The 21,049-nt window shown below is 41.6% G+C and overlaps 1 protein-coding gene and 1 long non-coding RNA gene across 2 annotated transcripts in view; one reads left to right on the top strand and one right to left on the bottom strand.

Annotated features, from left to right (window-relative positions):
- Window positions 1–1,630: 1,630 nt before the first annotated feature.
- The window catches only part of IL12RB2 (interleukin 12 receptor subunit beta 2), a 77,744-nt gene continuing 58,325 nt past the window's right edge, over window positions 1,631–21,049 (bottom strand). Inside the window, exons 11-16 of the mRNA XM_043575221.1 lie at window positions 18,179–18,277; window positions 17,930–18,088; window positions 13,152–13,289; window positions 10,299–10,389; window positions 7,739–7,838; window positions 1,631–2,484 (exon numbers count right to left, since the gene is read on the bottom strand). Coding sequence (XP_043431156.1) covers window positions 1,942–2,484; window positions 7,739–7,838; window positions 10,299–10,389; window positions 13,152–13,289; window positions 17,930–18,088; window positions 18,179–18,277 — 1,130 coding nt within the window. The 3' untranslated portion in view covers window positions 1,631–1,941. The remainder of the gene's footprint in view (window positions 2,485–7,738; window positions 7,839–10,298; window positions 10,390–13,151; window positions 13,290–17,929; window positions 18,089–18,178; window positions 18,278–21,049) is intronic.
- Window positions 2,479–5,775, top strand: LOC122480619. Its single transcript, XR_006296601.1, has 3 exons — window positions 2,479–2,783; window positions 2,827–3,931; window positions 5,101–5,775. It is a non-coding gene; the product is annotated as an uncharacterized LOC122480619 (long non-coding RNA).

The raw sequence follows: 21,049 nt of genomic DNA, 5'->3' as shown, positions 1-21,049 counted from the left end.
TATTGCAACAAGAGAAGCTGGCTCCCATTGTCAAGAGGTGACAGGTTAGCCTGCTTCTGAGGAGGTGGCTTTGTCTGTTATGACACACTGTAAACAAACAAGGGGCACCGCATCTTGGGTATAGACAAACGCTGAAGCTGCTGAGATTCAAGAAACCATGTGTGGCGGTGCTGAGCAGCACCTAAATAGAGTAGAATAGGGATGTAAGGAAGGAACTTGCTAAGCTTTTCAAAGAAAGCCTGAAAGAACTGTATTAAATCCAGAATGGCAGGAAGCATAAAGAATTAAACATGAACAAGCAGAGCAAATGTTCATCACTTGAGTTCCTAGAGCTCTGAGGGACATTTGGTAAACCAAAGCTGTCTCAGTGCCAGTGTTTGGTTTGGGATCAGGCTGGGGTGTAGGCCCTGGGCTTGACAGGGATTTAAGAAGGTTTCTTGGACTTTTCATCCTGTTACTTTGGAAAGGGTACTATTAGCATTTTGAAAAGACTTACTTCCCTTACCAGCTTAGCAGAAGGGCTTACAGTGAAGGGATAGAAGCAGTGATGGGGTGGGGAAGGTGACAAGCCAGTGGCCACAGCTTTAAGTGAATACAACATGTATCATGTTTCAAGTTCATGCTGGGAAAAAGAATTACCTCCTAGGCTCAGTTCAGCATCAGTTCTGTCTTCCTGAGGAAGGAAAAGCAGGATGCCTTGGGGAGAAAGGGTTGACATAAGTGCAACCGTTAGACCCCGAGATAGCCCTGATCCTGAAGGCAACAGCTGCTACAGCAGAAAGAAGAGGAAACAAGGTGAAAGAAAGCCTTTGGCCCACTCCTTTCCAAAACATTGGATTTCAGAGAGGGGAAGCTGTTTGCCCAAGGTCATATTGCGGGTTTACAGGAACTTTCCACCAGTAAGTTGTTCTTGATTCACTGAAAGAGAGTGAAGACAAAATAAAACAATAGGAAAACTAGCAAAAAGGTGTATTTGTACAGGCTTTCACAAATAAGAACAGTCATGACCATTTGGGAGCCCTGGTAATACTGATGTTCACCATGATCTTTACATCCTCCTCTGTAAAACTGGGTTGATCTGTTTTGAAGACTCATTGTAATTCTTACTGGTGGATCCGTAATTTAGACCTGTGCCCTCCTATATGTGACTAATTACAATCAATTCACTTCTCAGTCATACTAGACATTCCAAAGTGGTCAATAGCCAATGTGGTTCATATAAACTGCAGCGAACAGTAAAGAAATGTAGAGAACATTTCTGCCTTAGGCCTATTGGATGCTTCTGATCTAGGTGTATGACTTGGTATGGAGTAGCAGCTTTATAAAGCTTGGATTCTTAGCCCTTGCTAGTAAGAGCCTTGGTTTCCATTCTATCATTTCCCTTTACTGGCCAACCTGGCAAAGAAAGTTGTGGGAACCCAGATTGGAGTCTCTAGGTACACACGGTGTACCATTGAATCTTGGATAACACAAGTTTGAACTGTGTGGGTCTACTTAGGTGGATTTTTTTCAATAAATACGGTACTATAAATCTTTTTCCTTACGATTTTCTTAACATTTTTTTTCTCTAGCTTCAAGAATACAGTATATAAAATACATCTACAAAATAAGTGTTTATGTTACCAGTAAGAGTGGTCAAAAAGCAAACAATGGTTAACTTTCTGAGGAGTCACAAGTTATGCAGATTTAAGCCTGTGCCCCTAACTCTCACATTGTTCAAGGGTTAACTGTAGTCCTAAGGCTCTGGAGAAGGCAAGACAGGCATCTGGGTTACAGCCAATTCTCAGTTCCCAAGACAAACCCTGGGCTTTTTGTTTGCCCTCTATTTGGAAACAGACCTGATAGCAGCACCCCAGAGGTGATGACCACTGGAGCACTGTGGGCTGGGGATGAGAGACACATTGGGGGCTGGGAGCACATGGACTTTCCAAGCTTCACCACTCACAGCATGAGGGAGCTGCACCCCATCTTTAACCGATCCAGAGTTAGCTGCTTATCACAGGAAAAGGTGAGTGGGTGAAGAGAACTTGAGGGGAAAATGGAAAGAGAGATGTGCTGAGGCTTTAGTTCTTCCAGAGGATCAGTTATAGGAGCTTCATGTGAAGGAAGATACTCTATGTTGGAGGGTAAGTATCCCTCATGGGTGGGAAGGTAGTCCACTGGGAGTACTGTCACAGGGCCAGCTAGGTGTCCCGGCTTTGAGTCAGGGCTCCTGCTCCCCAACATCTTGTACAGATCTACTAGTCCTGTCTCTGCTATGAGAGCTTTGGGAGGTGATAGGCTTGAGGCACTATATCCTGTGTCTTCCTCAGAGGTATAGTGACCTTGGATTTCTTGTCCCTTGTCTGGCCAGTTGGGGTGATGAGGATGTCTGAAGACTGGGGTCACTTGATCTGGCAGGACTTCACTGATGACCAGAGGCTCAGGTTCTTCAGGAGTGGGCCAGTCTGTCAGGAGCCTGTCCAAGGGTAGCTGCATCTTCTCCTGAGAAAGGGGAGGAACAGGCTAATAATACAGCTCTGTTACAGAAGTATCCTTTGACAACTGACTTCAGGGTTCTGAAAGGCCTTGCAGCCTGCATCGCCTGATTGGTTCTAGGTGGGACATCATGGGACCTTGACTTTGTGGCAGGAGTGAAACAGTTAACATCGTCAGGGAGCAGACAGGAGCCATGGACTTCTCAACCCCCTGCCAATGAGTGGTTACCTACCAAACTTAACCTTCAACCAGACTACTTCTGAGGAGTCCAACTGCACTAGCTATTTCTTAGGATAGGGAGCATGGTGGGTGCAAAGGGAAGGCTGAGCTTGCCTCCGTCTGGGGGAGGAGGCAGGGAGGACTTTAAAAGTCACACTAGAGCTGAATCTTGAGAGAGAGACTTTCCAGGTAGGAAAGTGATGGGCAAGGAGGACTGGTCTATTCTGGAACATGCTAGTTCTCTCTTTTGACAGGTAAACAGAAGCTTTGGAAATACAAGGTCACATGATGAAGAGAATTTTAAGGGATGCTAATGAGTTTGAGCTTTGATACAACTAAATGGTTCAGGGTAATAATCTCCTCAGTTCTGCTCTTAAGAAAAACCCTCTGGAGTAACTTTTGGAAAAAATTTTCATCTTTTTTTCCCCTATAGCTATTTTTTTCTACTCTTATCTTGGTCAGCATCACTTCAGTTACCAGTTCTTCAATGTCCAGTCTCTTTCCTTTCCAAACTTACTATAGATTCCTGAGTCCTCCAGGTCCAACCACTCTTGTTAACATTTCTCTTTCTGGGCTTCATTGGGCTCTACCTACCCCCTCAAAACTATCTTTCACACTGCTTGATCTTTTTAAAGCAGAGTTCCAAAGCCTTTAACAGCTCAGACTTACATAGTGAAGCTTCCCAGCCTGTAGTTTGGCAGTCAGGTTCCTGCACCTTCCTCTACCTCCCCATATTTCCATTCAAAAACTTTCAGGCACACCGTCCTGGTCTTACTAAGCACATTACTAAGCCACCAACACACTTGGGCTTCCACTGCTAGCCTCCCACCCTCCTGTTTTCTGCACCTTTTTCTGCTTGATGCCTTCCTCTTTCATGAAGGCCTTCTTTGTACATGATGTTTTATACGGTCAATTTTTGTTTTGTTTTGTTTTTTACATGTCCGTAAGCCATCTGCGAATAGAGATCTTTCATGCCTGAAGGGAAGAGTAGGATGACAGGGAAAACCCTGAGGACTACTCCCAACTCTGATATTCAATAGCCTGAGAAATCTCCATCAACCTCTCTGGCTTTTTGTTCCCTCATCTGTCAAATGCCAAGTTGTGCAAGAGTGGTTTTTGGTCTGGACTTGCTTCTGATGTCCCCTTCCTTTCCTTGAGCATGACAAGCATCCAAAAGTGAATGATGGTGCGGTCTCGGGACAGACTTCCACAAAGGACACTGACAAGCTAGAGGGTAAGTGCGTGTGTGGGGTTTTTTGGGGGGTGGGCGTGGGGGGAAGTGTTCTTTTCTGATGGTTACTCAAACTGGCCCTGACACAACAGTCTGGCTTGAAAGATGGCCGTCAGCTCTGGGAAGCACAGCTGCCATTTTCTCTGCTTTGGCTGCCAAAGCATGGTTACCCCAGATGTGGGAGGGACTATACGGGGTACAGAAATGGCTTATTTTTTTCCATAAGTGGGGCATTTGCTCTGCCTTCTTGAAGGCTTTGGCCATATTGGTAGAGCCTGCTCCTCAGAGTGTGTACCAAGCAGGCTCTCTGGGTAACATGTCCTAGGGCAAGTCCTCAGGTATCTCAAGGGCATTGTTTAGCTTCTACAGGCTCAAAATGGAGAACATCCTAGTGGTCGCCTTTATGATTTGGCCTTTCCCTCCAGAGCTTAAAGACCTGTTTTTTAGCCACATCTTAAGAAGTAGTATAGGGATCTAAGGCCTGAGAATTTTGTTGGAGGTGAAAGACTGTTGTGCTTCTGATGTCTGCCTCAGCCTCTAACGGGAGAGAAGGATCTTTAGAAGCAGTCTGCCCACTTCAAGGGTCAAGTGACATGGGGTTCTGAGGCTGCCTCAAGGCCATCACCACAGATGCCATGTTTAAGCTAAATTTTATTTTCTAATTTACTGGGGTTTTTTTTGTTTTTTTGTTTTGCAAAAGACATATATATGCACATCTTTTTGTAATGAAAGAGAGACTCTGTAATGCAAATTAAGTGGCCCTCTTATCTCCAAGTCACTACCCAAAGCCAACCAACATTATCAGTTTCCTACGTAGGCTTCCCAGAAATATCCTATACATTGCTGGAGTTGAGTGTATATAAAATTTCTCTCTTTATACAAATGAAACCCACTTCAGACAGCTGTTACAAATTTTTTTTTTTTTACCTTTAGGTGTCTTAGGGACTTTTAGACACATTATAGATCTCATTTTTTTTTTTTCAGTAGTTGCATAATATCCTGTTTTATGGATGTACCCACATGTTTAACCTGCTCCCCTGGTGGCAGGTTCCATTATGCCCAATTTTTTGGCTTCTATTTATAATGCTACAATGAACTTCAGGCCTATGTATGGCAATTTCTTTCATCTTTTTCCTTGTTACTGTCTCTAACCCTTTGTATGTCTTTCTCAGCATTTCTTCTAGGTTTTTATGGGCCCTTCATAGGCCTTGTCTGCCTCTGTAGCCCCTCATGCTCAAACAGGCAAACAGAGACCATGACGCCAAAGCTACAAGTTTGGGAGCCAGGTGTCCGGGACTGACCCAGAGCTGCTTCCCACTGTGCTATTTCAGGCTCTTAGGACTTGGGACTGTGGAATGTCAGCATTGGAAGACAGGGATCTTAAAGCTCAGCTGACTCAGCTCCTGGTACTTGAATCCCCTCTGACACTAGCATTGGTATCCTTATTGAGTGCATGACCGTAGATCATTGCAAGATTGCCACCAAGTGAGGGCCCAGTGTGTGAATACCTCTTCAGTTAGTCTGTTCAGCTCAGAGGTGTTGACTACTAGAAATACTCCGCTCACCCTATGCTTAAAGATCTTTTAGAGCCTATAATACAAAGGCAGATGGCACATTCTACTTGCATGTGAATCCAGGATCCACCATTTTAGCTGACTAGCGTTAGGCAAGTTACTTAGTCCTCAGTGCCTCAGTTTTCTCATCTGAAAAATGGGCATAACAATAGTACAGCCTCATAAAGCTGTTGTATGGATTAGATTTTAATGCTTGAGAAAGGTTTTTTTAAGTGCCTGGCATATAAAAGTTATATATATATTATATTATATATATATATATATATTATATTATATATATATATATATATTATAGATATAACTCATTGTGCTTGGCTTTATTGCACTTTGCAGATACTGTGTTTTGTTTTGTTTTGTTTTGTTACAAAATGAAGGTTTGTGGCAATCCTGCTTCAAAAAAGTCTACTGGCATAATATTTCCAACAGCATTTGCTCACTTCGTGTTTCTGTCATATTTTGGTAATTCTTGCAACATTTCAAACTTCTTCATTATTTGTTTTGGTGATTTGTGTTGAGTGATTATGACTTGCTGAAAGCTCAGATGAGGATTAGCATTTTTTAGTAATAAAGTGTTTTTAAATTAAGGTATATACGTTATGTTTTTAGACCGCGCATTGCACACTTAATAGACTACAGTATAGTAAAAACATAACTTTACTAGGAAACCCAAAAAGTCATTTACCTTTATTGCAGTATTTGCTTTATTGTGGTTTGAAACCAAATCTGCAATAAATCTGGCATGTGCCTGTATACATAAACATGAATATATTATTTTTTTGAGAGACAGAGTGCATGTGTGCAAGTGGGGGAAGGGCAGAGGGAGAGAGAGAATCTCAGGGAGGCTCCATGCCCGGTGTGAGCCTGATACGGGGCTCGATCTCATGAATTCGAGTCATGACCTGAGCTGAAATCAAGAGTCAGTTACTTAACTGACTGAGCCACCCAGGTGCCCCTGAGTATATTATTTAATAATATAGTTATATACTATATTATATATAATTATGTATCCTGTATATAATATATATAAAATAAATAATCATATGTGCACATATTTAAAAGCTACTATTATTATTATTGTTCTTGTTAATGTAACTTAACAGAGACAAAATCCCTCAATAGTGAAAGGAGATGTCAAGTGTGAGTCTTTCCGGAAATAAAGTGAAGGATGTTTGCCTTGTATGATGCATGTGCTTTACATGGCATCTTACTCAATCCTCACAAACAGTATACATGGGAGATACTATCAATTCCTGTTTTACAGAGGATGAAACTTGGGCTCAGATCATCAGGCAGGTTGCCCAAGGGCCATCCACATGGTGAGTGGCGAGGTGGGTCTGCACCCAAACTTTATTTTAAAGGCACTAATTGCAGTGACCTCAATTCCCACGGAGACAGACACGGCTGAAACCTGCTCTTTCTCCGAGCAGTGGCTGGTACCACTACCTTCTGGCCTGAGGAAGGGTGTGGATGAGAGAATGCACTGCATAACTGAGGAGAAGAATCCTGGAGGAGAATGTCTAGCAGGTGTGAGAAATAGAGTGTGGGGCTACAAGGTCCTGGGCAACGGGAAGAATACTGGCATCCTGCCTTTGTCCCATTGGCTCCCCTTAAATGCACAGTGTTGCTCCATGTCCAGATGCCTCCAACTCCCAGACCCCTCACCCAAGATGACCAGCTTGCCCCCCGTGAGCTGTTCTCACCACCTCGGGCTGTTCTCACCACCTCGGGCTGTGCGGCAATGCCCTTCCCATCCTTTACTCTCCATTCTCCCATCTGCCAGCAGAGCAACCTCTCCTTTGAAACCTTCTCCTTGCACAATGGAATGACTGGCTTCCTGCCAATGCCAAAATAGTCTGAGCTCTATTTATCTGTTCAATGCTCAGGACAGGAAATGTCACAGTAAAGCTTCAGTTCTCTTAAATTTGGATGAGTCAGGCTAGTGCTCAGCAAATGGCAAAAATACTTGCTTTTTTATGTCTTTTGAAGAATGGAGGTGAGGAGGTGAGGAGGGAACCTATGGCATAGAGAGGAATGAAAAGCTATGGGTCTTTTAGTCTTTTGGGCATAAGCTTCAGAAAATTCCTGTGTATGGGAGTGTTGACTCAGTTGGTAACCTAGCACTAGGGGCTTCAGCTTATCCATAGGGACTAATAAGCACCTAGGTCTCCTGATAACTAATGGGAAACTTAGATCACTGGAATTCTATCAATTCACCACTAAGGCATTATAACCTTACCTCCACAGTAGGGTATTTCTTGGCCCAAGTACTATTGGCTGGGTCTGGAATTTCTTTACTACACCACTGAGGTCTGAGGGCTGAAAGGAGAACAAATACCCTATAGATAAAGAAAACAATGACATCTGGTTAAGCATGCACATACACAGTGGCATGGAAGCATCGGTTCTTAGTGCGGTGATTTCATGGTAGGAGTGTGCAAATGAATAAAATAAAAAAACACTGAAGGAGAAAGATGATGCATCATCCAAGGCTAGACTAGTTTTCTCTGAAGTTCAGATAGATAGATGATAGTCATGATGCAACCATTTGGAGTTTGCTAAATAAATTATGGAACTTTTACTCAACAAATGTTTAGCTGTCACTGTCCAGCCATGCATTCATTCAACAAGCACCGACTGAACCCCTAATTATGTTGAGCACATGCCATATCCTGGGGATGAAAAAACAAACAAGAAGACATGGTTCCCACCTGTGGAGAACTTACTATTTAGTTTAAAATGTTTATAAAGAGTTTGTTATATGCTAACTAACTTGGATGTAAATCTAAAAAAATTTTTTTAAGGTTTGTAATAACGGGTAAAGTATTATGCTAAAAGGAAAACAAAAACAAAAACCACCACAACAAAGAACAAAACAGGAACAATAACAATGTTAAAAAAAAAAAAATGCCTAGGAAAAAAATACCATATGGAAATATCCAAACTGTTAACAGTAGTTGTACTTGATGATCAGAAGAACTATGGGTCTTCTTTTTTCCTTTATCCTCTCTGGTTTTTTAAAAATACCTTAAAATGTGTTTATATTACTTTTATGACATGAAAGGAAAAAAGTCCTAAAAATGTTTCTAATAAATGCATGTGAGTTAAATGTTTTGATTATTTTTTAAAAATTCAAAGCAAATATGAAACATTTTTGAAGAATTGGCTTTAATAAGCTTTGATGTTTAATAAGAATGGAAAGCTTTCAGGATGTTTAGCCCTTTGAAGCAAGTGATGTGTCTGTGTGACTGGTTTCTCTCCGAACAACTGTGAGCAGAGGTACCTGTGACCCAGTACAGATCATGCAGATGAGGACAATGTCCAAGGGATGCCGAGCCACTAAAGCAGAAGACAACGGGGTCCCTAATGACTGTGGAGCATGGCTGCCAAACAACCTGGATGACTTACTTCAGGACTATTATGTGGGAGAGAAATAAACTATTTTTAAAGCCATATATCTGGGGGTGTTTGTTTTCTTTTAACAAAAAAAGCTTTCACCCTAACTGGTAATATTTCCCTGAAGAGGATGAATGTGATCCTACTTGATTCTATTTGAATTCAACTTTTTCAAAGTCTACCTAAAGAGAGCTCTGCTTTGAAGTATCTATCACATATGAGAGCTTCAATAAATGTAAAGCCTTTCAGATAAGTTCAATGGCTAGTAGAATGACTTTGAGCTAGTTTCATTTTGACCTCTTCTCTTACTTTACACAGCATTTGAAGAAAACTCTTTATCGAATAACTCTAAAAAATTCTCTTTACAAAATAATGCCTAAAGAAATTGTAGAAAATAAATAGAACTAAAATCCCATTATTCTATATCCTGGTAAACTACCATTCATTAATATTTTGGTGCATATCCTTGGGGTAGAGAGCGTTAATCACTACCCAATACTCCCTCATCCTCTTCCTTAGAAAAAGGACCCTGATTTACTGGGATGACAACAAGCCCAGCTGTAGGACCGCAATTTTAAATCTCCCTTGCTCCAGTTCTGGCCAATGTGTAATCAGAAGTATCATGTCTGACTTCTTCATGTAAAAGCTCCTGAAAAGGGAAATATGGGTACCTTGCTTCTTTCTCCCTATAGTTGTAGAATGCAGGCATGATGGCTATAGTTCCTGCAGTCATTGGACCATGAAGTGAGCTTGTGGAAGCCAAGTCCGGATAATGGCACAAAAAGATCAAAGGAGCCTAGATGCCTGGTGACTATAGAGCTACCACACCAGCCCTTAACCTGAATTTACTTCCTTAGCCTGGGCGAGAAAGTCCAGGGCTAGCTAGTTTAAGTCCTATTATTTGGCATATAGAACCAAATTTAATGCTAAATGGTCTCTGTCTTACATATAGGTATGCATGTGTACATGTACTTTTTAAAGTACATACTGCTTTGCAACCTTTTTAAAATGTAATATTGCAAATATATCATTTTCTGTCTTTAATGGATATAATATGCTATACAGCATGAGATATATTGTGATGTAAAACAACCCCATATCACTGGACATTTAGGTTATTTCATATTTTCCTTCAATGAACAATACTTCAGTGAACGTATTTGCCATTAAATATCTGCATATACTTAGACTAAATTTCCAGTTAGGAATTGATAGGTCATAGGTCTATTTTAAAACTTTAAAAAATTTTTTTAACATAATACTGTTGTCCAAGAAAGTTGAATAAATTTAGTCTGCTACCAGCAATGTATGAGAACGTCCGTTTCTTTGACGCATAGTGGCAACAGCTATTGTCATTTTAAAAAAAATCACATTGCTGAAATTGGAAAATGTAACCAACTCACTTTTGCCGGAAGTAACGCGTTGAGAAAATGCCCACTATGACGACAGCAACGCAAATGCTTGGTGCCACAAACACACTCCAATTGGCTTTACCTGAAAAGTTAGCAAACCCTGTGACTAAGTTATCTTCAATGAACATCTTAAAATACTCACTTGCATGAACCCTCTGGCACCTACCCACAGCTACTGGCTAGCTAGATGGGCTCAGCTAGCCCATCTAGCTTGTTTTTGTTCTTTCAGCTAGGGAGAAGGGCCCTAAGGGATCCAGTTTTATGGTTCTAAGGAAGGGGCTCCTTCCTCTAACAGGGGCAGAAAGAAAGGGAGTGTGGTGTTCCAAGCACTGGCTGTGAACTGGGAGCCCTGAATTCTAATCCTGACTTTCCACTGACTGATATGTGATCAATGGACTTCAGATTCCTGATCTACAAAAGGTGAATGATGACATCTGCCCTGCAGGTTGTTGTGAAGATTAGAGATGGTGTATATAAAGCACATGGCAATGCATCTGAACATAGGAAGCCCTTGAGAAATGGTATTACTGATTTTAACAAACCACTGGATAAGCCTTCTAACTAGGGTCTTTGAAATTGTTTGGATTCCTTGCTATGAAGATGTATTTTGCTATGTGTTGGGATTCTTCATTAATTCATCCATTTATTATTAGTAGTATATTCTTTATTATTATAATTATTATTCATTCATTATTATTAACCATGTATCAGGCCCTTTTAGGTGCTGGGATACAAAGATGAGGAGGACATGGGCTCTGTTGTCTTAAATCATTAATCTAGTCCAGGAGATAGATGCGTAAACATGTAAATAAATCATGATGCCACGGGATATGCATTTTTACAAAAGGCATGTACAAGGCAGTGTAGCAGGGAACAGCATGGGAAATAATCCCAAGGGCAGCCCAGGATGTTGTCCCAAAAGGCATGATGTCAAAAGTTCAGGTTTGGAGGGTGGAGCCAGCAAAGCAGTCAAGTTAGGGAAGCAGACTAGACAGAACTATACAAAGGCATGGAACCTTCAGGCAACTCCAGGTAGTCTGGTCACGCTTTCAAGTATGAAAGATGAGCGTGCAGTAGAGGACGAAGCTAGATGAGTGAATAGGAGCAGATCATGCGGGGCTTGGTGACGAAGCAGTTTGAATTCTAGCTTGAAGGTCCCTGGGGAACCACTGATGGGCTGTGATGGAGGTGGGATGTCAACATGGAGCAAGGTATCTTGCAGAAAGATTCTTCTGGTAGAGTGCAGGACAGGTTCAGGAGGAGTGTGAGCAGGGAGGGACTAGCAGGAGTGTCACCAGGACTGAATGGGGTGTTGATGCAGGCAGTTTTGTTACCACCCCACGCAATCAGCACAATCTGACATTTCTTTAGCATCTGTTTTCCTTCCTGGGCAGATGGGGCAAGTATGGAGTACCACAGGTAGAAAGATGCTGAGTTGTTAACTGATTAATTGCTCACAAGTTAACTTTCGTGCTAGAGTGATGAGAAGATGAGAAGAGGGTTTGTCAACTTTCCCAGTGGAGAAGTACCGGGCATAGAACAACAAAGTCCTAAATGATCAACCTGATACTCCATGTTGCAAAGCAAGAACAGCTTGTTTCATGCTTGGAGCAAGATGCAGGCACGTGCTGCCAGAGAGAACAGCACAATTTAGCCAGTGGAGAGAAGCCCATGTTCGCTAGGTCACTCAAATTTAACTCAAGTAACTAAATCTGAGTTTGATTTGTAGTTCTGCCACTTGACACTTCCATGACTTTGGGTAATCTTTCTGTACATTCTGAACCTTGTAAAAAGGCATCCTAATCCCTTGTTCCTTTATTCATTTTGAATTGAGTGCCTGATACTATGTGACCAGGTACAACAGTGTAAAGCAGGCACCTTGCGTGGCTGAGGTCAGGAGTCAATGAGTAAAAGTACGTGTCATGAAGGGTGAAATGTGTCCTTTTACCCCAAAAATCCATACACTGAAGTCCTAACCTCCAGGACCTCAGAAAGTGACCATATTATGAAACAGGATCATTGCAGATGTAATTAGTTAAGATGAGGTCAAACTGGTGTAAGTAGCCCTAATCCACCATGATCAGTGTCCTTAAAAATGAGGAAATTTGAACAAAGAGACACACACAAGGAAAACTCCATGTGAAGATGAAAGCAGAAATCTATAAGCCAAAGAACACCAAAGATTGCCACCAGACGAGAGGAGAAGCAGGGAACTGATTCTCTCATAGTCCTCAGAAGAAAACAAGCCCGCTGATACCTTGAACTCAAGACTTCCAGCTTCCAGAACTGTGAGAAAATAAACTTCTGTTGTTAAAGCCACACAGTTTGTGGCACTTTGTTACAAGAGCCCCAGCAAACCAATACAGTGTGCAAAGCACTGAACACAACGACTGGTGCATAGTAACTACCTGATAGGCAATAGCTGCCATTGTTATTGTTGAGATTATTCTCATTGGTCACTGAACAGATATTTAGTGAACAAGTACTATGTCCTCGGCACCGAACCAGACCTTGAAGATAAAGAGATACCAGTTCCTGCCTATTGGATTCAGTGTTTTGAAGAGGGGTCAAATGTAGTGCATTATGGAGGAATTATGGAGGTGCACTTGGGAAGGCTTCCTGGAGGAGGAACACTTTGGCTGAGTTTTGAAAAATAAGTAGATACTTTCTCTAAGCAGTGGTAGGGCAGTCCGGCTAAAGGAAACAGCAAGTGCAAAGATGGAACAGCAAGAAAGTAATTAATGAATTAAAGAAAATCTGATAATCTCCACGCCAAACACAGTGGGAGTATACACCTAGGTAGGAATCCAGGGTGGCTGTGCCATCTTTAAAGTTGTTTCCTACCTTGCAGATGAAATTCCCTCTTGTTTCCTGGGGGGCTTTCACCAGCAGCTGTCAGAGCTGTTATCCACAGGACATATGTTACTCCGGGCTGCAGGCTGTCTATTGAATGTGAATTTGGGGATACCCTATAGGGAATTTCTGAAGGGAGGATAAAAATAAAAGAAGAAAGGCACATGTTACAGGAACTATTTGTATGTGGGCTTTTACTTACTTTTGTTGTTGTTAATGTTTTAATTTGAAAGAGAAAAGCACATTGCTGTTTTAAAACTAATTTTTTGAAACTACTAATTCATTAGTACTTAATATTTTACTAGGCCCTAGACACTGTCATTTACGGAGGTCTCACTCTACAACATACCAAAATAATTTTCTGTGGCAAAATCTTTTGAAAGAACTTTCATCATTCTGCTTTTGAAATTACTCAGCTGTAGTAATTCCTTTTATTTCCTATGACTATACTGTTTCCAACATTTATTAGATATATTTGAGAACTCTTGGGGAGGAAATTAAATACACCAATTGTTTCCAGTGGAATTTTTAAGAAAGCTAAGTTAGGCAATTAATGAAATAGACATTTAACATTAATTTTGATTTTCTGCTTTTTTGGGGTAGGTTCTAGATACTGGTCTTAATGAGTTTAACATGATGATCTGCTTCAATCTGACATAAAATCTAAAATTGAGATCAGTGGCACGTACATTGGATTTATTTGGCAGTTTAACTAGGTTATCAGTCCCTTACACTCTCAACACCCCTGCAGAGTCTCAGCAGGGAAGATTTTGGGTTTTTTGAGCAACACGCTGATGTTTTTCCCCTCCTGTAGTACATAGGCAATCTTCTTTTCCAGTGATCTGCTGGGTGTAAGGTTTGGACTGACTTCTCAAAAGCCAGGGCTGCGAGGCAGGAGGACTAGAAGATCAAGGGCAGAACTTTGGCAGGAGTAACCTGCTGGCTCCCTCAGCTGACATGCACCTGTGTGGGTGATCAAAGTGGAAACTTGAACCCAGCACTTTTGAGCCTCAACTTCAGTTACCAGCTCAAAAACCCCAGGGCAGGTCAGACAATGCTCCTGTTTGCTAAATTTATTTCCACAGTCACAAATATTTATTGAGCTTTTGCTCTGGATAAGTCACCAAGTATACAAAGGCACAGAATCTGCCTCAAAGAGTTCACCAGCTAGTGGAGAAAACAGAGAGAGCCCTTATACTCCCCCCACCCCTGATTACTATGGGTGACCAGCAAGGAGTCCTGTAATATCCATCCAAAGGGGCCTAAGCACATCACTTAACAGCTGTGACTATCAGAGCAATTTCTATATTCAACATCCTTTTTTTAAATTTAATTTTTTAAATGTTTATTTATTGAGAGACAGCATGCGAGGTGGGGGGGGGGGCAAAGAGAGGGAGAACAGAATTCGAAGCAGGCTCCAGGCTCTGAGCTATCAGCAGAGAGCCCGATGTGGGGCTCAAACCCACAAACTGTGAGATCATGACCTGAGTGGAAGTCAGACACTTCACTGAACCACCTAGGTACCCCTATATTCAACATCCTGTTGAGAAAAAGTACCATGTGGAAAATTTCCAAGCCTACTCTAACCTGATGAATTCGCACAGACTTAAACTATGTGATTAAACTAAAAAAAAACTCTGTCTTTATTCCTATGGCAGAGGATTAAAAAATTAATTTTGGAGAGACCTTCTCTCATCTTGCTGCAGCAAAGCATCAGTGAGCATCAGAGTCAACCATCCGACCATGTGAAGGCACCCTTAACTCAGAGTGAAATGAGACCTCAGAACAGAAGGGAAGGGTCTTGAACGGTTTGCTGGGCCAAAAAAGTTTATACACAAACACACACACACATATGTATACTTGGAGAATAAAAACAGAAACTCTATGGAGGGAGCAGTGAGGAGGGTGATGGCTCTCTCAGTTTGGCTAGCAAAACAGACCTAGTTGAGAAATGGGAGAAAGAAGTCATGCAGGAAATTCCAGTTCTGCTGCCTGGTCTGGGCTGTGATCACCAGCAGAGATAAAGGTGGGCATTCAATCCGTGGGGGGCTGAAACTTGAGGCTCAGGGTGGTTAAATGAGGCGGCACCAGTTTAGGAAGATGGGATAGTTGCCAATCATTTGAAAGGCTGCAGGTAAGAAAGTCAAGTGGTACCAGACAAAACAGCCACATTGTTACTGGAAACTAGTTATTACCTAACAATCTACATTGGTGTAACAAAGAGTAGGGCAGTATTCACTCCTGTATGCCTGGTACGCGGAGACAATGGTGAGCAAATTGCCCTGGCCTCTGCCTTCATGATGCTCAGAGTCTGTTGACAAAAACAGCCAAGTAGTAACAAAACCCAACATGTGTGCCAGTAGAGAAATGTGCTATTGGTGCACATGGCAGCATCAACACATTTCCAGAGGAGTGGCTGTGAACCGGAACCACCTGAGAGAGGCACTAAAATGCGGATGCTCCACCCCAGGTGTAGCCCTCTCCTCTGCTCAGGCAGGGCAGAGTGCTCCAACTGCATTCTGCGTGTGGCCACAGTGCTGCTGCCCAGTGGACAGCTCCCAGACACATAGGACAGGGCCCCCTTCCTCGTTGGCTCGCCATCCTCCTCTTCGGTTTGTAATGCCTCTCTCTCTGGTGTCTTTCTCCCTCCTCCTCAACCTACTGCCCTCTACCACTCTCTGGAGACTGCACCTGTGGCTTTGCCAATGATTTCTAGTTGCCAAATACAATAGGTAGTTGTCAGTCCTTGATTACAATGGTTACATCACTCTGTGTGCTTTTCCACCTCCCTTGGTAGATTGAGCTCTCTGAAGACAGACAGGTCTAATTCATCAATGAATGCTTACTGAATAAAAGGAAAACTGGTGTGAAATAGACTTTGAATCTGCACCTCCTCTCCTTAAAAAAATTTTTTTTTAAATTTTTATTTATTTTGAGAGAGAGAGAGAGCACGAGTGCAAGTGGGGGTAGGGCAGAGAGAGAGAATCCAAATCAGGCTCCAGGCTGTCAATGCACCTCCTCTCCTTTTAATTTATTTTAAAATGCCCTTATATAAACTTCAGATTCATCAGATTTGTGGTAAAATAAGATACGTAGTTTCTTCAACATGTACAAGAGCAGCTCTAAGAACCAACTGACCATGTTGATTGTAAACAGACATCTTGGTTTCAATTCTGCTAAAATGCAAAGTGGGGGATGTCCAAATGGCCCAGGAAGCGGTCAATCAATTCGTCATGTTCTGGGGTGCATTTCAGAAATAACTGACCCTGACGGGCCCAAAGTGGTTCTGTTCAAAGATATGTGCTGTTCATCAGTGGTGGATTAATTGACAGATTGTGAGGCCTTATAATGGAATTCTATAGTGCTGTTCAAAAAGAATGAGGCAAATCCATATGGACTGATGCAGAAAGAGGTCCAGCCTGTATTATTGAGAGGTAAAAGCAAAGTGTAGATCAGAATGCAGATGATTACCCTAAATATATGCATTAATTTTTCTGTTTTGTTTTGTTTTTTTCTGGAAGAGCATGTAAAGAACTGCTAACAGCCTAAGTATGGAGGAAGGGATAATTTACATTTTTGTATCTTTCTGAACTATTTAGGTGCTTTTACTATGTGCAAGTTGTATTTACATAATAAAAATTAACTAGCATTAAAAGTCATAACTTTCAGAAAAGCAATACTGAAGATTTTCTAAGGTCAAGAGAAAGGACCAACATCTAAAGTTTTCCAGGTAAAAATCAATCTTGCAGGCAGCTCTCTGGCACCCACATCTCAGGTTACATTCTTTCTGGACCTAACAGCTCTCATGAAGGAATAAAAATATTGCTTCCTTATTTCTCTTTATTCTCAAGTTAGTTTAAAAATGTTGCTTCTTTATGATAAATGCTCCTGAAAGAAAGCCAGTTGCTTATGAAATAAAAAGAAGGTCAAGCCAGGAAAAAAAACCCGTAACAACTCTGAGTAAATCAAAGATTAGAACATCATATCTGGCAAGTGACTTGGAGCTGGTACATAAATGAGAGATGAAATCATTTGAGATAATGTTCTAGCCAGAATTTAATTGCTTTAGATTTTTATAGTTATAGAATAATTATGGGTCATAAGAAGCTACATAACTGTATTGTATTTTACCCATTTTAAGGAGAAAATAATATGCTATGATAGTGTTTGCAAATGTGGGGGATTCGGAAGTTCTAACTCATCCCTTACACACCTCAAGGGTCTATATAATAGTACTGATGTGCTGTTACTGCTTTTTCTTTTTAAATTTTTTTAACACTGATACATTTTTGAGAGAGACAGAGCATGAGTGGGGGAGGAGCAGAGAGAGAGGGAGACACAGAATCTGAAGCTGGGTCCAGGCTCTGAGCTGTCAGCATAGAGCCCGACGTGGGGCTTGAACCCACAAACCATGAGATCATGACCTGAGCTGAAGTTGGACACTTAACAAACTGAGCCACCCAGGCACCCCAGCTGTTACTGCTTTTTGAAATATCTCCCCATGTGAGTAGCTCCTTGAGAGCCTAGTCCATTACCTTCATTTCTTCAATTTGCTTGGCACATAACATATAGTCAGTAACTCTGTGTACGTGTGTGTTTAGATATGTTCCATTTTTTTTCACTCAATTAATTTCACAAATATTTACTGAGCACCTACTATGTGCCAGTCACAGTGTTAGCACCTGTGTGTATGTATGCACATGCGCATACTTGTGTTTTCCCAACATCTAAATAAGAAAGGCCCCACTGCATTTGTGCCTCACACATACCACAAAGTTGAGGCTGGGAATTAGAGTCCTGTTCCTTCCAATATATCCTGTAATGGAGGATGCAACCCATTTGCTCCTGGGCTGGAATTTCGTTCCATGAAATCACAATGTTCCCCTTTTCCTCTGAGATGGCATTAATGTGGGGGCCACTCAGTGGTGCTGCAAAGTAGAACACAGAAAGCTTTTGTCACCCTTTAAATCCAAACTATTGAACTAAAGTAAAATTCGGCAAAAGGTTCCAAGGCTCACCTTTGTGCTTAGAGTTACTCCGGATGGAGCTGCATCCTCTCTGGTCCCCCGACAGTGCACACACGCAGATTTCATAACAGCTGTAGGGTTTTATGTTCCCTGCAAGGAAAAGGGAGTTCTTACAACAGGTTTGGCATCACATGTGAGTCACTAAAGGGAGACATTTAAAAATTTCTGGACTGAGGGTGAAGGGATGACCTAAGTCACAAAATCTCAGCATCCTGTTTGCCAAGTTGCTGGCTTCTGGAAGCAACTGCTCCTACCTCTCAAGTTCACCTCAAGGTGAGCCAACAGGCAGACCTGAAGCTTCTTTCCGGGATCAACATGATTAAGGAGACAAAAAGCTATTCCATTTCCAACAAAGATTTAAATATAACCACAGAGACTGCTTTTGAAACAAAACTCACAAGGAAAAAAACCAAAAAACAAAACAAAACAAAAAACCCGCAAAACCCACTGACTTCTACAAGCAAATCATTTGCTATTTGCAGAGAAGTGTGACTGTTGTTTTGAACCTGAACCCTCTTCTAACTCCACAGACGCTTTTGGGGATCTGACAGGGCTGCGGGATGGCACATTCTAACCAGGGCATGCTCAGTGTAATCCAACCCCTTGTTCCTTCCCCTCCTCCCCCCCGCCTCCCCCTCTATGCTCCAGTCACATTTCACTTGCTTGACAGCCTGGAGATGAGGAGGATACCTAGGAACGTTACTGCCCCTTCCTAGCTTTTAAAATGCCACACTTTGCAATTTTCTGTGAGTCATGAAGTTTGCTGGCGAGTTGCTCTTTCCCGTCAAAATTCCTTATTTCCATGAATTTTAGATTCTTCTTCCTGTAAAGAAAAGGCCCTTCTCATAGACACTGCCAAGGACATATCTTTAAATTCCCAATGGAAATTTAAAGGGAAAAGGGAGCGAATCCCTACTAGGCAATGATAGGATTATGTGGTCAGAGTAAGGGCTGTCTCCCATATTGTTTAATGCAGATCTGATTCCCTACACTGACGATTTTAACATTTTATTTTGGGGGAAGAGGAATTTTGTATCGCAGAATAATTTACTAAATAAGGTGTGTTTTATATGAAAATCCATTGTTCCTTAAACATTCCAGCAAGTGCCCTACAGAAACCTCAGATGTGTAACCAATACTGTTGGAAGAGACCACAAGGAGATCCGAACTCATGCCATGGTGAGTTCCCATTCATATTCATGAACCAGGTGATACACAGAAAAGGCCACAGTGAGCTTAGTCCAGTCATCCAAAGCTTCTTCACAGTGGCATGCAGACCCAGGAGCCAAAAGGGCAACAAGGAATAAGGAATCATATTTCATCTGGGAGGGGCTAGGGCCTGGCTGCTGTCGCTGGTCCTGGAAGCATCCGGCCAACCACTGTGCCTGTGTATAGCTGTGGGAATTCCAGACGAGCTCATTAGGCAAATAGTATCACTGCATTTTGCCGTGCAAAATGTGAGTTCAGAGGCTTTGGGACTGCTGCATCAGAAGCTGTGGCTTCTTTTTGTGAATAGCCCACCCTTAGTGGAGGAGGGAAGAAAATGTGGATCCATAACTTAGTTGACTTTTCCCTTTGCATGCAGAGGAGAGCCCTAATAAGCTTGTTCCCTGGTTCTGACCTTAAGGACCCCTGTTTTATTGGCTAATTCTTACACAAACACACCCTAATCATTAGCTCCAAATTCCTTAGTTTTGCCGTCCAGTGCACAAAGTCCACATTCCTAAGTTTTTTTATTTCTTTCTATAGTCTGGCCCCAACTTCCAGGCCTATTTCCCACTACTCCCGTGCATACATATATACCTGGCACCCTTGGACAAAGGCTCTGTTCCATGTTTTTAAACTATAGCTATGGTGGATTTTTTGCAGAAAGCTAATTTCACCTATTAAATTTGGGAGAAGACAAACATTAAATGATCAGTAATGAAGAATGATCATAGAGGAAGTCCAGTGGAAGCATGCAGAAGAGGGACCCAAATAGCCTAGGCATCAGGGAAGGTATTTCTAGACATCTACAGATAGATATCTACATATTTATATAAGAAGTGGATCTATATGGTCAGAACCATTTTTACCCACACAAGACAGGGCTGATAGTCTCTAGCCTGGGCCCATAAACCTATAATCTAGGAGCCGGATGGTATTCTGACCTTCAGGATATATTCCAAAACACCCAACTCTGACCTAGCCAGATGATGAGAAAAGGCTGGTAAGGATCCGAAGGCAATGAGTCACCTTACTGACTGGAGAGCGCCATATTGAATTCATAAGTATGAATTACTTAATTTGTTAAGTGTTTATTTCCAGAATGTAACATCAACACTAATAGCTAACCAAATATTTTCAAGCAGGGGAACAACTTTAACTAGTAAAATTATTTCACCCAATATCATACTGATTTCATTCAAATGAGTATTTATAAAGTGCTTAAAAATAATTTAATATCTTAAATATGAAAAACATTCTCTCCTGTCATCTCTTTTATGGTATTTGGGTAATATTATAGAATTTCTAAAAGGAAGAAACTGTAGGGACCACAGGGCTCAAAGTATCCCACAGAGGTAAATCCTAATATAGTTTATAATAAGCGTTTACAATTTCGTAGCAGTTTAGAGTTACACTGTTACATTTGATTTGATGGGCATAACAGCCCTAAAGGGAAGTTGGTCCTATTTCAACAATTCTAGTGACAGGTAATGCACCACTCTGAGGGCCAATCAATTGTCTTATTAGAGACCATCATGTGTAAGGAAATTTCTTTCTCAAAATTGAGCTAACATCTGCCTTATAATTTCCACATAGAGGATTTAGTTGTGTTCTCCAGAGCAACAAAGGACACATACTCTTTCTCATGTATACATC

This window comes from Prionailurus bengalensis, chromosome C1 (assembly GCF_016509475.1).
Source record: "Prionailurus bengalensis isolate Pbe53 chromosome C1, Fcat_Pben_1.1_paternal_pri, whole genome shotgun sequence".
Lineage (NCBI taxonomy): Eukaryota > Metazoa > Chordata > Mammalia > Carnivora > Felidae > Prionailurus > Prionailurus bengalensis.
The sequence above is the reverse complement of the archived record's forward strand: the minus strand, read 5'-3'. Positions and strand labels throughout refer to the sequence as shown.